General features: G+C 36.9%; 1 protein-coding gene across 2 annotated transcripts in view; it reads left to right on the forward strand.

The window, feature by feature from the left end:
• Positions 1-15,914, forward strand: part of HAT1 (histone acetyltransferase 1) — a 60,261-nt gene that overhangs the window by 15,602 nt on the left and 28,745 nt on the right. For both annotated transcript variants that reach the window (XM_047722160.1, XM_047722161.1), the window contains exons 3-4: positions 2,457-2,532; positions 6,907-7,027. In XM_047722160.1, the coding sequence (XP_047578116.1) occupies positions 2,457-2,532; positions 6,907-7,027 (197 nt within the window). The remainder of the gene's footprint in view (positions 1-2,456; positions 2,533-6,906; positions 7,028-15,914) is intronic.

Genomic DNA, 15,914 nt, shown 5'->3' on the forward strand with positions numbered 1-15,914 from the left:
GAAGGAGGGAGAGGGCAAGGGCGACCAGGGGAGTGGCAATCAGAGTTAGGAGCAGGCTCCCTGCTGAGGAGGGAGCCCAATGTGAGGCTGATGTGGGTCTCAGGACCCTGGGATCATGACCTGAGCTGAAAGCAGACACTTAACGACTGACCCACCCAGGCATCCATTAAGTAGCTTTTTAAAAAAAATTATTTAACCCAGAATTCAGTCAAGGATCATGCATCATGTGGGGCGCCTGGGTGGCTCAGTGGGTTGGGCCGCTGCCTCGGAGTCCTGGGATCGAGCCCTGCGTCGGGCTCTCTGCTCGGCAGGGAGCCTGCTTCCTCCTCTCTCTGCCTGCCTCTGCCTGCTTGTGATCTCTCTGTCCAAATAAATAAATAAAATCTTAAAAAAAAAAAAAAGGATCATGCATCATGTTTGGCTGTAATGTTTCTTAAATCTCTTTTAATCCAGAACAGTCTTTTCTCCATACCATTGGTTTATTTGGAAGAGTAATGTTATTGAGTAGAATTAATAAACAGATTTACATTCTGGATTTGTATGTTTTCTTTTGGTAGTATTTAACTTGTTACCCTGTCCTTTATAGTTCTTGTAAATTGGAAGATTTAAAGCTGCATTAGAGGGGCGCCTGGGTGGCTCAGTGGGTTAAGCCTCTGCCTTCGGCTCAGGTCATGGTCTCAGGGTCCTGGGATCGAGCCCCGCATCGGGCTCTCTGCTTGGCGGAGAGCCTGCTTCCCTTCCTCTCTCTCTCTGCCTGCCTCTCTGCCTACTTGTGATCTCTGTCTGTCAAATAACTAAATAAAATCTTAAAAAAAAAAAAAAGCTACATTAGAGCTAGCATAAACATTTTTGGTAAGAAAATGTTTTATAGATGATGTCTGTATATTTTATATTGCATTGAAGCAGAAGACATACAATGTTGATCTATCCTATAATGAGTGATTTTAAGTTAAATTACTTGGAAAGGTCATACTGCCAGATCCCTACAGTGAAAAGGTATCTTTTCTTCTGTAAATCGTTAATTTGGTGGATGATACTTTGGCACCCTGTGAATGACCTGTTCTAAGAGGATAGTGTTGGAAATTTTTCACCTACAACTGATCTTTTCATTCTTCAATTTAAAGATTTTGGTGAGGGGAGGGTAAGGGTTTTTTCTACATTAGATAAGTTATTTTGGGAAAATGTCTAGTATCAGAACTCAAATGCAAATGAGTAACAGGGTGCCCATTTCCATCTTAAATTGGTAGAAATTAAAGTTGAGGTTACAGAATATTCTCGGGGAGATGGGAAGCAAAGGAGCTTTTAGTAGCTGGCTAGTGGGTATATAAACTCTTAAAATATTCTTAGAGGGCATTTAAGTAATATTTATAAAATAATTCAGTACTTTTACTCTGCGTTTCTACTGCCAGGAACTTATCCTGTATATACTTGTAAGTGTACAGAAAAGTGTATGTAAGGATGTCATTACAGCATTACTTTTTTTTCTTTTTAAGATTTTATTTATTTATTTGACAGAAATCACAAGTAGGCAGAGAGGCAGGCAGAGAGAGAGGGGGAAGCAGGCTCCCTGCTGAGCAGAGCGCCAGATGTGGGGCTTGATCCCAGGCTCCTAAGATTATGACCTGAGCCCAAGGCAGAGGCTTTAACCCACTGAGCCACCCAGGTGCCCCACAGCATTACTTTTAATAGGAAAAAAAAAAAAAACCCCACCTTAGGAACAACATGAATATCATCTTGCACTGATAAAGAATGATGTAATGATAAAGGCCTCCTTAAAACTCTGAGTACTCTTGGGGCACCTGTGTGGCTCAGTCCTTAGACGGCTACCTTTGGCTCAGGTCATGATCCCAGGGTCCTGGGATAGAGCCCTGGATCTGGCTCCTTTCTAGGCAGGAAGCTGCTTCTCCCTCTCCCACTCCCCCTGTTTGTGTTCCCTCTCGCTGTCTCTCTCTGGCAAATAAATAAATAAAATCTTATTTTAAAAAAATCCACAAACTCTGAGTACTCTTATTCTCAGAATGTTTCCTATAGCGTTCTTTTTTAGTTTTTTTTTCTTTTTTCTTTTTTTTTTTTTTTTTTTTTGATGCTGTAGCTTTGCTTATCTCAAAGTGTCTTTTTTGGTTTTGTTTTCTTTTATTCTTTGCATTTTATGTAAACATACAGAAAAGTAAAAACTAAATCAGATGCCTTTGTCATGACTAGTTTTCTGATTCTTAAAATCAGTAGGGTTTTGATGCTGAAGCACTCAGCACTCAGTGATATTCTAATTTTCATTGTTCATTTGTCTCATGAGAATCCAATGTAAATCATATAATGGAAAAGTGACATTTTACGTAAGAAGGATTGTTGGCTGTATCCTAGTTATAGTGAAATTCTTAAAATGGAAATACCTGTCACCTTTAATATCGTTAATTTAGTATCTTTAATATCTCTATAATTTTTATTCTTTTAAACAGTTCGTTTCCCTGAAGATCTTGAGAATGACATTAGAACTTTCTTTCCTGAATATACCCATCAACTCTTTGGGGATGAGTAAGTAACTTTGCCCAATCAGTGTGGCCAATAAAAATTTTTTTTTTCTTAATCTAGAAGTCAGACTTTATTTTCTTTGCTGTTTTTTATGTAATTTACTTTAAAATCGACATTAGAATGGCATTTTTGACATTGAGATACCAGTTTACTGTACAATACCTATCACATAGTGCTGTGGATATATTAGCTCATTTAATTCTCACAACGATCTTAGCGATGGCATTATCATTCATTACATTGTACATTGGTGGAATTGAATAGCTAGCTGCTTATGGACATATGAATGACCAAATTTCAGATTCAGGCAATCTGTGAAGCCCCTATTTATAATTACCACTTTTTTTCTTCCTGCTGCTTTGCTATACTGCTCTTAGTACAGAATATGCTCTCCTGAAGCTAGAAAGCTCAAGTTCTCCTATGACAAGTAAATAAACAGTTAAAATAAATTTATTTATTTATTTATTTTTAAAAGCTTTTATTTATTTATTTGACACAGAGAGAGAGAGTGCACACAAGCAGGGGGAGCTGCAAGCAGGGGGAGAGGGAGAAGCAGGCTGCCCCGTGGAGCAGGGAGCCAGATGCAGGGCTTGATCCCAGGACCCCGGGATCATGACCTGAGCCTAAGACAGGCACTTAGCCGACTGAGCCACCCAGGCACTGCAAGAAATTTATTTTTTTATTTTTTTTTTTTAAGATTTTATTTATTTATTTGACAGATAGAAATCACAAGTAGGCAGAGAGGCAGGCAGAGAGAGAGGAGGAAGCAGGCTCCCCGCGGAGCAGAGAGCCCCATATGGGGCTCGATCCCAGAACCCTGGGATCATGACCTGAGCTGAAGGCAGAGGCTTTAACCCACTGAGCCACCCAGGCGCCCCAAGAAATTTATTTTTAAAAGCAATGTTAAAGATATGTCCTGGGATATTCAGCACAATTCCTTTACTTCCTATAGCTTTATTACATTATTAGAATAGTTAGTTACCATTTTTTTTTTTAAACTTTTGATGCTGAAAAAACTTCTTATTTGCAGAAAGTTGTAAGAATAGTACTCTATGATGGGCACTTGATGTAAGCACTGGCTGTTATAGGCAGCTGATGCATCACTGAACTCTACCTCTGAAACTAATCATACACTGTATGTTAATTAATTGATTACAAGAAAAAAAAAGAGTAGTACTCTGTATATCCTTCATTTAGATTCACCAGTTGTTAACATTTAGTTCTATTTGCTTTAATCATTCTCTTCTATGTAGATATGTTGGTATGTTGTTGAACCATTTCAGTGTTGTTTGCAGATATATCTTGATACCTTACTCCTAAATTCTTTAGTATATATTTCCTAAAAACAAGGACAGTAACCATATAATTACCAAAATTCAGGAAATTTAACAATGCTGTTACTATTTTCTGAGATATAGTCCACATTTCAAATTTTGCCAGTTGGTTTCCAATAATTCTTTTATAACAATTTTCCTCATTTTGGATCCAATCTAGAGTCACATATTGCATTTTATTTTTATTTTTATTATTTTTAAGATTTTATTTTTTATTTGACAGAGAGTACAAGCAGGGGGAGCAATAGGGAGAGGGAGAAGCAGGCTTCCACTAAGCAGAGATCCCAGTGCTGGAACTCCATCCCAGGACTCTAGCTGGGATCATGACCTGAGTCAAAGGCAGACGCTTAACCAACTGAGACACCCAGGCACCCCACGTACTGTATTTAGTTGTCATATCCCTTTGGTCTTTAATCTGCAACAGTTCCTCAGCCTTTCTTTGTTTTTCATGACATGGACATTTTCATAGGGTATAGGTTTTTATAAGCCTTCATTTTGCGTTAGTTTGTTTCTTTGTGATGAAATTCAGATAATATACATTTTTGTAGTACCACAACAGAGGTTGTATGTGTCTGTCTCAGTCTGTCACAATCAGATAGTCCATGATATCAATTTGTTCCATTGTTCATTAACTTGGATCACTTAGTTTAGAGGTGTCTGTCAGTTTTCTGCACTATAAGGTTTTTTCTTTTATTATGTAATCTGTGGAGAGATACTCTGAGACTGAAAAGATCCTATTTCCCATCAGACTTTCACCCAGTAGTTTTATTTATTTATTTATTTTTAAGATTTTATTTATTTGACAGAGGGAAAGAGATCATGAGTAGGCAAAGCAGCAGGCAGAGAGAGGAGGGGAAGCAGGTTCCCTACTGAGCAGAGAGCCCGATGCAGGGCTCGATCCTAGGACCCCAAGATTATGACCCGAGCTGAAGGCAGAGGCCCAACCCACTGAGCCACCCAAGCACCCCTCACCCAGTAGTTTTAAATCCGTTGATGATTCTTGCTTGAATCTTTTATTGTGGTGGCAAAATGGTGATTTTCTAACTCTGTCATACTTTCTACATTTATTGGCATTCTCTAAGGAAGAGCTTCTTTTTCCCCTTATGTATTTCTTTGTTTATTTCAGAATAGACTCAAAGATTCTTTTTTAATCCAAGGGGTCATAATCTGCTACTGTTATTAATTACGATGGTCAAATTTTCCCATTTCAAACCAGTTTTTGAATCCTTTTGATAAACCATCATCACTTGGGGGACACTTTACTGTGAAATACAATAAGATGTTCGAGACTGATCTTCTACTTACTTTACTAGTACTGGAGTTAGCCATTTTCCCAAGGAACTCTGCTTTGTTGTAGTAGGAAAGGGTGTTTTGACATGGTTGACATTTAAAATATTGCCCTCGTGGCTATTGTACTTATGTCTTATTTCAGCATTGTTCACATATTTATTTAATGTGTTTTGAAATTAATTTCTCCATGGAACAAATTTCTTCAGAATTTTTCATTATTAATGTATTGGATTGGGCATTTTATGTGCTTTTAAATATTAATAATTCTATTTTAGTACATATTGATTCATGCCAAAATTTGAACCTTTTGTATTTTTTTCCTTTTGTATTTTAAATGTTTTATTTTATTATAAAGAGAAGAATATTTTCTTTGGGGATTTCTATCGTTAAGGAGCTATTTATTTTATTCCTTTCCTCTTCCTGCTATTTAAAATCTCTTCCTTAGGTGCATAGAATCCAGCCTTACAGATTGCTTCTCAGTGGTACTTTGTACATTCATTCTGTTTTACATGTCGTTAAAAATGCTTACATACTCCCCTTCTAAGGTAGACAGGTGACAGTCACATAATCATAACCGTGTATCTTATGACTCAAGTATGACATTGGTCTTGATCCTACTTATCATTGCCACTGCTTTTTATGCACATAACTTTCAGAGTCCTGGAATAGACCCTGCTTATGTTTTATTTTGGTAGCCTGGACAGAAATCTGAAAATGACACTGCTCCTTTCAGGCACTCTTCTTCAGAATTCACTTAAAAAAAAAAAAAAAAAGCTTTATTGAGATGTAATTTACTATATAATTCATCTATTTAAAGTATACAATTCAGTAATTTTTAGTATATTGTGTTGTGCAGTCATTACAGTCAATTTCAGAACATTTTGTCATTCCCACCAAAATTCCCATAACCATTAGTAGTCATTCTCTTTTTCCTCCCTTAATCTCCCCAGCCCTAGGAATCACTAACCTACCTTCTGTCTGTATAGCTTTACCTATTCTGGATATTTTAGATGCACATTTTGGAAGACTCTTTTTTAAGCCAGAAAAGAGAATATCAAAGTATAAGTGGGTTGAAAGGAGCAGGGCTGGAAAAACAGCAGCTCTAGATCTGCTTTCTGAGTTCATAGGGTGATGTAATTAGATAGGTGCTTCTACCACTTTCAGCAGCTCTGGATGTTGATGATGGAAGCAAGTGGTAAACTGCAGGAAAGACTGGGCCAAAGCTACATCTTAGCTGCTTGCCTAGCCAGGTACCAGTTTCATACCACTTGTGTCTGATTTGAAATGCCTTCTGGTACTAGTAATAGCAGAAGCAGCCACAATGATGTGTTACATTTATTACCTAACTTGTATAACATGCTGGTCAACATTATAAACAGTTTATAGGTATTAACTTGCTCATGTAACCCAAACAATGTCCCTGAGGTAGGTGCTATTGTTCTCTCGTATTCTATTTTTTGAAGATTTTATTTTTATGTAATATCTCCACCTAAGGTGGGGCTTGAACTCACAACCCTGAGATCAAGAGTCACGTGCTCTACCAGCTGAGCCAGCCAGGTGCCCCTCTCTTATTTTATAAATGAGGAAAGCTGAGGCAGTTTTATTACAAGTACTTGTTTCTAAAATAAGTGTGGTAAAATCTTGAAACTACCCATAAAGTTAAACTTGTTTATATAGAGAGCTAATTCTTTGTAATGACTTTGCAAAGAGTCTTTCTGGGATCTCAGATTACTGATCTTTTTCTCCTTTTCAGTGAAACTGCTTTTGGTTACAAGGGTTTGAAGATCCTGTTATACTATATTGCTGGTAGCCTGTCAACAATGTTTCGTGTTGAATATGCATCTAAAGTTGATGAGAATTTTGACTGTGTAGAGGTAAGAACAATAATAAATTTATCTTTAACTCTGCTTTCCATTTGAGTATAAAACAGGTTTTAAAATTTAAAGGCTTGAGGGAGGAGGGAAACTATTATATAGTAGCTTTAAAACCACCGATTGGGGGCGCCTGGGTGGCTCAGTGGGTTAAAGCCTCTGCCTTCGGCTCAGGTCATGATCCCAGAGTCCTGGGATCGAGCCCCGCATCGGGCTCTCTGCTCAGTAGGGAGCCTGCTTCCCTTCCTCTCTCTGCCTGCCTCTCTGCCTACTTGTGATCTCTGTCAAATAAATAAATAAAATCTTAAAAAAAAATAAAAATAAAACCCCGGATTGTCTTTAGTTATGGAGGTAATTGCCTTCCTATCACTACAGTTAACCTTTGATCACGATCCTTAGCCTGATCTATTTCCTGAGTGGACCTTCTCTAAACACCCTTTACTTTTATGATCAGAGTTGTATTTTGTTTACCAACTTCTGTTTTTTTATTGTGGATATGAAAATTACTTCACTTCCTAGAAGTTAAATAAGACAGAAGGCAATAGCTAAATTTTCTACTTTTTCTTCACATAGAATTTGCCCATTTAAATTTCTTTTGCTAATTTCTGATTCCACAGATTTTGCTAATATATTTCCTTAAGAACATGGGCATTTAAGCTGATGACATAAAACTTTGAAACAAATGAACCAAAAGAGACTGAAGGCAAAGAGAGGCATTAAAGAGAACGCATCCAGGGCAGGCGGAATTAACCACCGCTCAGGAAACAGAGGCAGAATGAGGTGACCACAAGCCAAGGAGTACTGGTAGCCCCAGAATTAGAAGAACCACGGAAAAGACTCCACTGGAGTCTCTGGGGAGAGTGTGGCCCTGTTGACACTTTGATTTTAGTACAGTGATAGTGATTTTAGACTTTGCCTCTAGGCTGTGAGAGAATAAATCTCTGTTGTTTTAAGCCTCCAAGTTTATGGTAGTTTGTTACAGCAGCCATAGAAACTAATACAGATTTTCATACCAGGAAGTGGGTTGCTACTGAAACAAATAACTGAAACTGTAGAAATGTCTTTGAAAATGGGTTATGGATACAAACTTGAAGAACTTTGAGGCACATGATAGAAGAAGTGTAGACTCCCTTGAATAGACGATTGGTAGAAATGTGGACTTTAAAGTCATTGCTGGTCAAGGCTCAGAATAAAGTTAGGAGCATGGGAGAGAAAACTTGTATTCTGAGGGAATAATGTACCATCACAAATAGTATGTTGGTAGAAATAGGAATGTTGAAGAAGTCAAAGGGAAATGAAGATATTATTAGAAAATGAGGAAAGGAGATATTTGTTATATAGTGCCAGGAAGCCTAGCTGAATTGTATCCTACATTTATATAGAAAGGAGAAGATGTAAGCAGTGAAGTTGGATATTTAGCTGAGGAGATGTCCAAACAAAGTATTTAAGTTGTGGCCTGGTTATAGTAAATAACCAGTAAATGTAAATGTAAGAGGAAAGGGATAGATTGTGGGAAGAACTGTAAAGCAAAAAAGATCCAGGACTTAATTTGGGAGATTCTCAGTCTATTCAGGTAGCAGAAGACACAGAAATTAGGAGATTGATTGTCAGGAAATGTGCTTTGGAAAGAAATCCAAGAGCATGGCTAGATAGCCTTTTGTTCTTTCTGAAGAGATTATGCACAGGACTCTGGGATCTCCTCAGTAATCTCAGTAAAAACCAGAAATAGAGATTGAATAAAGTCCTTTGTAGGACCATCTTATCTAATGATGTGAACCCTCTTGGCAAATACAGGTGACCTAGAAGAGTTTAAAGAATGTTCTGTCAGCAGAAACACTGCCAATTTGAACTGACAGGTTGAGGAAAGGCCAATGAACTTCCAATATTCTATAGGTAGGAAATGGGCTGATTGTACTACTCAGCTACAAACATGTGCTTCCCTTCAAGAAAAAGGAATAATGGCCCAGAAGGTAGAGCCACAGGCCACAGTATTCTCAGGTTTTGAAAACTAATGGAATTTTACCTTCTGAATTTTGAAATTGCTTGGTTCCAGTGACTCCTTTTTTCCGACAGTTTTATCCCCTTTGGAGTGGGAAACTCCATAATTTATCCTGTGCCTGTCCCACTACTGTATTTTAGAAGTGGTAACTTGTTTTCTAGTTTTACAGGTGGAAAAGAATTTTGCCCCATGATGTATATCATACCCAGAGTCTGCTTGAATAACTTAGATAATGACATTTTGGACTTGAGCTGATGATGGAGTGATTGAAACTTTTGGGGATGTTGGGATGGGGTGATTGTATTTTGCATGTTTGGGATAGACATGAATCTCTGAGGGATCTGAAGAAAGTTATGTTTTTTAGAGTTGTTCTGTTTCTGGGTATTCCTGTTTAAAGGCATTAAAACTTTTTCTTTTAAGGTTTTATTTAAATTCCAGTTAGTTAACATACACTGCAGTATTAGTTTCCAGTGTATAATATAGTGATTCAGTAATGCCGTACATCACCAATGTTCATCACAGCAAGTGTACTACTCTTTAATCCCATCACCTATTTAACCCATCCCCCTACCCACTTCCCTTCAAGGCACTGAAACTTTTCAGCAAGAATTACTTCAGGGGCGCCTGGGTGGCTCAGTGGGTTAAAGCCTCTGCCTTCGGCTCAGGTCATGATCCCAGGGTTCTGGGATCGAGCCCCATATGGGGCTCTCTGCTCCGCGGGGAGCCTGCTTCCTCCTCTCTCTCTGCCTGCCTCTCTGCCTACTTGTGATTTCTATCTGTCAAATAAATAAATAAAATCTTAAAAAAAAAAAAAAAAGAATTACCTCAGAGTTGATTTTTTTTAACGAAATGCCATTTTGTCACTGAATCACATTTATAAAGTTGAAAATTGCATTCTTAGAGTAAAATCTCTTGTCATTTGAATTTTAAAATCCAGGAAGTTTTATCAGATCAGATCTGCTATATTGAGAATACTGTGCTTCACGTAACTAAGCAAAGATCTTATGTATCACTGCATTCTGGATATCCTAACTCCCTTCTGTACAAGTAGCAATTCCTAACACATTAACAATTAAACTTTTTCAAGGCTTTAAACTGACTTTAAACTTCTGACTTAAATCTTTTGCCAACCTCATGCCCCAAAACTTCTCGTGACTTGGGAAAGTTTGATTTGGGGTTTTTTTGGGTTTTGTTGTTCTTTGTTGTTGTTGTTGTTAATTTTTAAAATTGTGTTTCATTGTAAGGACTTGCCCAAATTCACATGATGCTAGATAAACTAGCATGTAAAATAGGCTTATTAAAGTGGAGTTTTTTTTCCTAGTCATATGTTTCTTATTAGATTATTAAATTCTCAAGCCCAGCTAGATACTCTTAATTAAAAATGCAGGTAGTAGTTTCCCTAGTGTTGTACAAAATTTACTGTTGTTTGAAGGTTTTGGTGTCTTTTTTTTTTTTTATGTTCCAGCTGATAGTGCTGAATTGATTTCTTCCAAAGGAACTATTGACTTAGTTATTGGTAAATCTTTCAAATACTATTTGCAGTGAAAATAGCTATGTATTTGCATTGACTTCTAATTGCTCCATTCTTGAAAACCAGGTTTTTCCATTTAGAAGTACTGTGTTATGAGTAAGGAATCAATCTTTTATAATGTCTTCTTGTGGGATTATTTGCTTCATGGTCGAAGATCATTTATTTAAATTACATGTTCAAGCAAACACTTTTTTTCCCCCTTATAAAAAAAGAATGGGTGATGGATGTGGAGGGAATGGGCTTGCCTCTTCTATCTCAGTTTGCATTGAGAATGTTCATTCCACAGTGCCTCTGTGTTTTTGATGCCAGGGAGAGAGTGGCAAGAAAACAAAATCATTCCTCTTATGGGAATGAGCTAGAAGGAACAGTCAGTAAACAAATAGTAAGTAGTGTTACGAAGAAACACTTTGTGGTTCCTTCATAGAATGAAGAGGAGCCAATGTAATGTAATAACCTGAGGGAAGAGCCTAGTAACAAAGACCCTGAAAGGAGAACACTCAGAAATATCTCTGTTGTTAAATGATTATGGTAATGGAGAGAAGGGTAGGAGATGGTTGAAGGGGTTGGCAAAACTAGATCTTGTCAGGTAAAGAATAGTTGACAGCCTTTAGAGGTTTTAAGTAGGTAAGAGTCATATGATGATCTATATTTTCAAAAGATTTTTTGGGGAGGCGCCTGGGTGGCTAAGTCGTTAAGTGTCTGCCTTCAGCTCAGATGATGATCTCAGGGTCCTGGGATTGAGCCCCACGTCGGTTCCCCCGCTCAGCGGGCAGCCTGCTTCTCCCGCTCCCATTCCCCCTGCTTGTGTTCCCTCTCTTGCTGTCTCTCTCTGTCAAATAAATAAAATCTTTTAAAGCGGGGGGGGGGGGGGGGGGGGGAGGGGGTTGGCTGCTCTGCAGAGAATACACTGCAGGGGGAAAGAGTAAAAGAAGGGAGATAGAATGTTGCAGTGTTACAGGCAACACTACATTACATTTAGTTGGCTGTCTGGGGATATATTTTGAAGATAGAGCCAGTAGGATTTACTTTTAAATTAAATTTAATGAGATGGAAAAGAGAAACAAGGAGGATCCTATTGCTTAACTTTAATAATAGTACTATTAACTGAGTTAAGAAAGATTGGAGAAGTAGGTCTAAATAGGAAAAAAAAATCAAGATTTTTGTTTTAGATATGTTATATTTGAGACTATTATATATCATATTTGAGTTTTCACAGACTATAACATGTAGTAGTATTTTTGTGTATGAAAGATAAACTCTTTTAGGTCAGGTGGTTAGAAACCATGGCATATCAGCTTAGAAGTTAATTTGCTTATTAAAATTTTGCCATTACATTAATCTTTCATCATCCATTTTTCTTTTCCAAGCTGAGTTCTCCAGTTCCGTGTGAAAGTTTTTAGTCACAATTGAGAAGCTCATAAAACATCCCCACTAGCCATCATCTTTAAAGGCAACATAATTATTCTGAATTTTACTACAATAAACTTTATTGTTCAGACACTGTTGGTTTGTTCCTCTTATGGTTGTCTCTGACCTTCGCTTTTACTGATACCTCCTGACCTCTCTTTAATTGAAGTAGAATTGGCATACATTATCCTTTTAGTTTTTAGGTATATATTATAGTGATTCCATTTTTTGTTGTTGTTGTTTTAGTATCTTTATACATTGTGAGTAATTCCCATGGCAAGTCCAGTTATCATCTGTCACCATCCAAAGTTACTACAAATTATTGACTGTGTTCCCATATGTGACATCCCCATGACTATTTTATAACTGGAATTTTGTACTTCTTAATCCTTTTCATCTATTTTGCCCACCCCCCTCAACTCCCACTCCCATTCCCCTGTCCAGTAACCAACAGTTTGTTACCTGTATATATGAATCTGTTTCTGTTTTGTCTTGTTCACTTGTTAGTTTTGTTTTTTAGATTTAATGTAGCATAATACCCTGTAGGTCCATCTATGTTGTTGCAAATGGCAAGCTTTCATTTTATGACAGTAATATTCCATTGTGTGTATGTATTTGTGTGTGGTGTGTGTGTGTGTGTGTGTGTGTGTGTGTGTATTTAAATATATCTAATTTTTATCCATTCATCTATGATGCACACTTAGATTGCTTCCAAATCTTGCCTATTGTAAGTAATGCTGCAGTGAACACAGGGATGCATGTATCTCTCCAAATTGGTGTTTTTATTTTCTTCCAATAAATATCCAGAAGTGAAATTGGATTGTATAGTAGTTCTTTCTTTATTTTTTTGAAGAAACTTCATACCATTTTCCATGCTGGCTATACCAGTTAACATTGTATGATGGTACTCCACTTTTTTTTTTTTAAAGATTTATTTATTTATTTGAGAGAAATAGCAACAGAGATAGTGAGAGAGGGCAAGTGCAGGGAGGAGAGGGAGAAGCAGACTCTCTGCAGAGCAATGAGCCCGTGCCAGGCTCCATCCCAGGATCCTGGGATTATGACTTGAGCAGAAGGCAGACACTTAACCTAGTTAGCCACCTAGGTGCCCCATCTCTACTTTTTAGTATGATGTGATCCCATTTGTTTATTTTAGCTTTTGTTGCCCTTGCCTGAGGAGACTAGTCTGAAAAAATATTGCTAAGACCAATGTTAAAGAGCTTATTACCTGTGTTTTCTTCTAGGAGTTTTATGGTTTCAAGTCTCACATTCAAGTCTTTAATCCATTTTGAATTTATTTTTGTATATGAGGTACAAGAGTGGTCCATTTTCATTCTTTTGCATGTGACTGTCCAGTTTGCCCAATGCTATTTGTCGGAGAGACGGTCTTTCCCATTGTTCTTGCTTTTTGTCATCAATTAATTGATCCTATATGTATGGGTTTATTGCTAGGCATTGCATTGATCTCTGTATCAGTTTTTGTGCCAGTACGGTACTGTTTTGATTACTATAGCTTTATGATCTAGTATACTATGAAATCAGGGAGTGTGATTTCTCTAGCATTGTTGTTCTTTCTCAGGATTGCTTTGGCTATTCAGGATCTTTTGTGGTTCCACACAAAATTTTAGGATTCTTTGTTCTAGTTCTGTGAAAAAAAACATTGGTATTTTGAGGGAAGGTGCATTGAATCTGTAGATTGTTTTGAGTAGTACGAACATTTTAATATACTAATTCTTCTAAACCATGAGTACAATATATCCTTCCACTTATTTATGTTGGCTTCAGTTTCTTTTATCTTATACTTTTCAGAGCCTCCTGCTTTCTCTTGAGGTAATTTCATTGCCATTTAGTGTAAGGGTGTATGACTAAGATTGTTCAGTCTTGCTAATTGCTAGCATTTCTGGGAAGAGGTTTGGCGGAGGAAGTTAAAATACATGGGTACACTTCAATCTTCTATTTTATCCTTGTCTCCCACTAATAAATGGATTGAATTTGAGAGTAGTTGAGAGCAGATTTTTAAAATTTTCTGGATTCGTTAGCCTCTTATAGAAAAACCCTGTGTACTTACAAAAATTTAATCTTGAAATTAAAAAATAATCCTTGGTAGACTAATAAGTAGAGTGAAAACTCGACTTTTTTGATAATTGTTACTGTTTTTCATAATATTTTATAAAATATATGAAAAGCTTTAAAATTATACATTGAGATTTTTGTCTTAGAATGTTACATGTGAGTTTAGGTAGCGTAACACTAATGCAGTATAAATGTTGTCAGGTAATGTACGATTGAGCAAATTAAGTAGAAATGGAAATTTTTTGGCTTGTTTTTGTAGCATATCTTAGGTAATCTTAGAATTCTAGTCAGTGTTAATTAAGTCTTCCACTTTAGCCACATATAAAAGGACCACCTACTTAACATGCCTTTTTAAATCACTGTTTCAAAAATAACTCAACATAGACAAATTTACACAAATGGTGCTGTTTAGGAAAGGATGCTGAAGGTGTAATTTGATTTTCAAATGTGGGTAAATACAAATAAAGTGTAAATATATTTATGTCATATCAGGCTACCCGTTATTTTCAGGCACATTGCTTTATGCGGTGGTGAGAAAAAGCAAAAATTCCTTCATGGGAACATCACATGTGTAACAAAGTACAGAACATTGGAAGTTGAAATGACCATAGTGAGAGAGTATACGATCTAAAACATTTCATCATGACTCACCTCAGAACTAAATAGAATAATTACCTTTATAACATTCCTTTTCTAAAAAGTTTGGAGAATATTTGTAAGGCATGTCTTTATTAGTTAAGTAGATCAGATTATATTCTGAATTCTTGATCTATTCAGCTTAATTTCTTTTTCTTTTTTTTAAAACAGGTTTGTTTTTTTGTTTTAATTTTTTTAAAGTAGGCTCCATGTCCAGTGTAGAGCCCAGCACGGCTTGCACTCATGACCCTGAGATCAAGACCCAAGCTGAGATGAAGAATCAGATGCTTAACCAACTGAACCACCCAGGCACCCCTTCTTATCTTGTCTATATTTTTCCATAAGTTTAATTAAAGTTTAAAATAATATCCTTGCAGGTAGGGAATTTTTTGATCTTCAGAAATAGAATCTGAACTTTCAGCTACAAGCATTGGAACTAAAAGAGTTCAGTTAATCTTTGATTCAACTTTGAATTTTAAAAAGATGAGATAGGGAGGGGGTGCCTGGCTGGCTTGGTCACTAAAGCATGCGACTTTTTTTTAAAGATCTCTTTATTTTAGAGAGAGAGTGCGTGCACACACTTGCATGAGGGTGGGGGGAGGAGGGAGAAAGGGAGAGAGACACTCAGGCAGACTCCATGCTGAGCATGGAGCCCGAGGTGGGGCTCAGTCCCATGACCCTGAGATCACAACTTGAGCCAAAATCAAGTCAGACACTCAACCGACTGTGCTGCCCAGGTGCCTGGAGCAAGCGACTGTTGATCTAGGGGTTGTGAGTTCAAGCTCCATCTTGGGCTTAGAGCCTACTAAGATAAATACATGAATAAAATTTTTAAAAATAAAAAAAGTTCTTTTTCAAATGATGAGATGGATTTTTCTGTAGTGATGATTTTATTATGGGGCCAGTAATCCAATATGAAAAATGAATATTTAACTGAACTGAATTAGAAGAGTACAGCTCTCTAAAACAAGTAGTTATAGGACCTTTTTCCTTTTTAAAGCAATCAATTTCATAGAGAAATGCATACATTTTTCCTCTAGTGAAGCAAGATTCCGAATTCTGGGTTTGAAGAGCCCTTTGGTTTTATGTTCTATATTTTATGTAATATATCTGATACAAATTTTCTCTAACCTATTATGTATAAGAGTCCTTGTGTTTAAACTTAGCCTTTTATTCTCCTGTAAAAGTTCTTAAAGTAATGTGTAAACTTGCCCAGAGCAAAATATTTATTTGAAGATACTTAT

This window comes from Lutra lutra, chromosome 3 (assembly GCF_902655055.1).
Source record: "Lutra lutra chromosome 3, mLutLut1.2, whole genome shotgun sequence".
In the NCBI taxonomy this organism is placed as follows: Eukaryota; Metazoa; Chordata; class Mammalia; order Carnivora; family Mustelidae; genus Lutra; species Lutra lutra.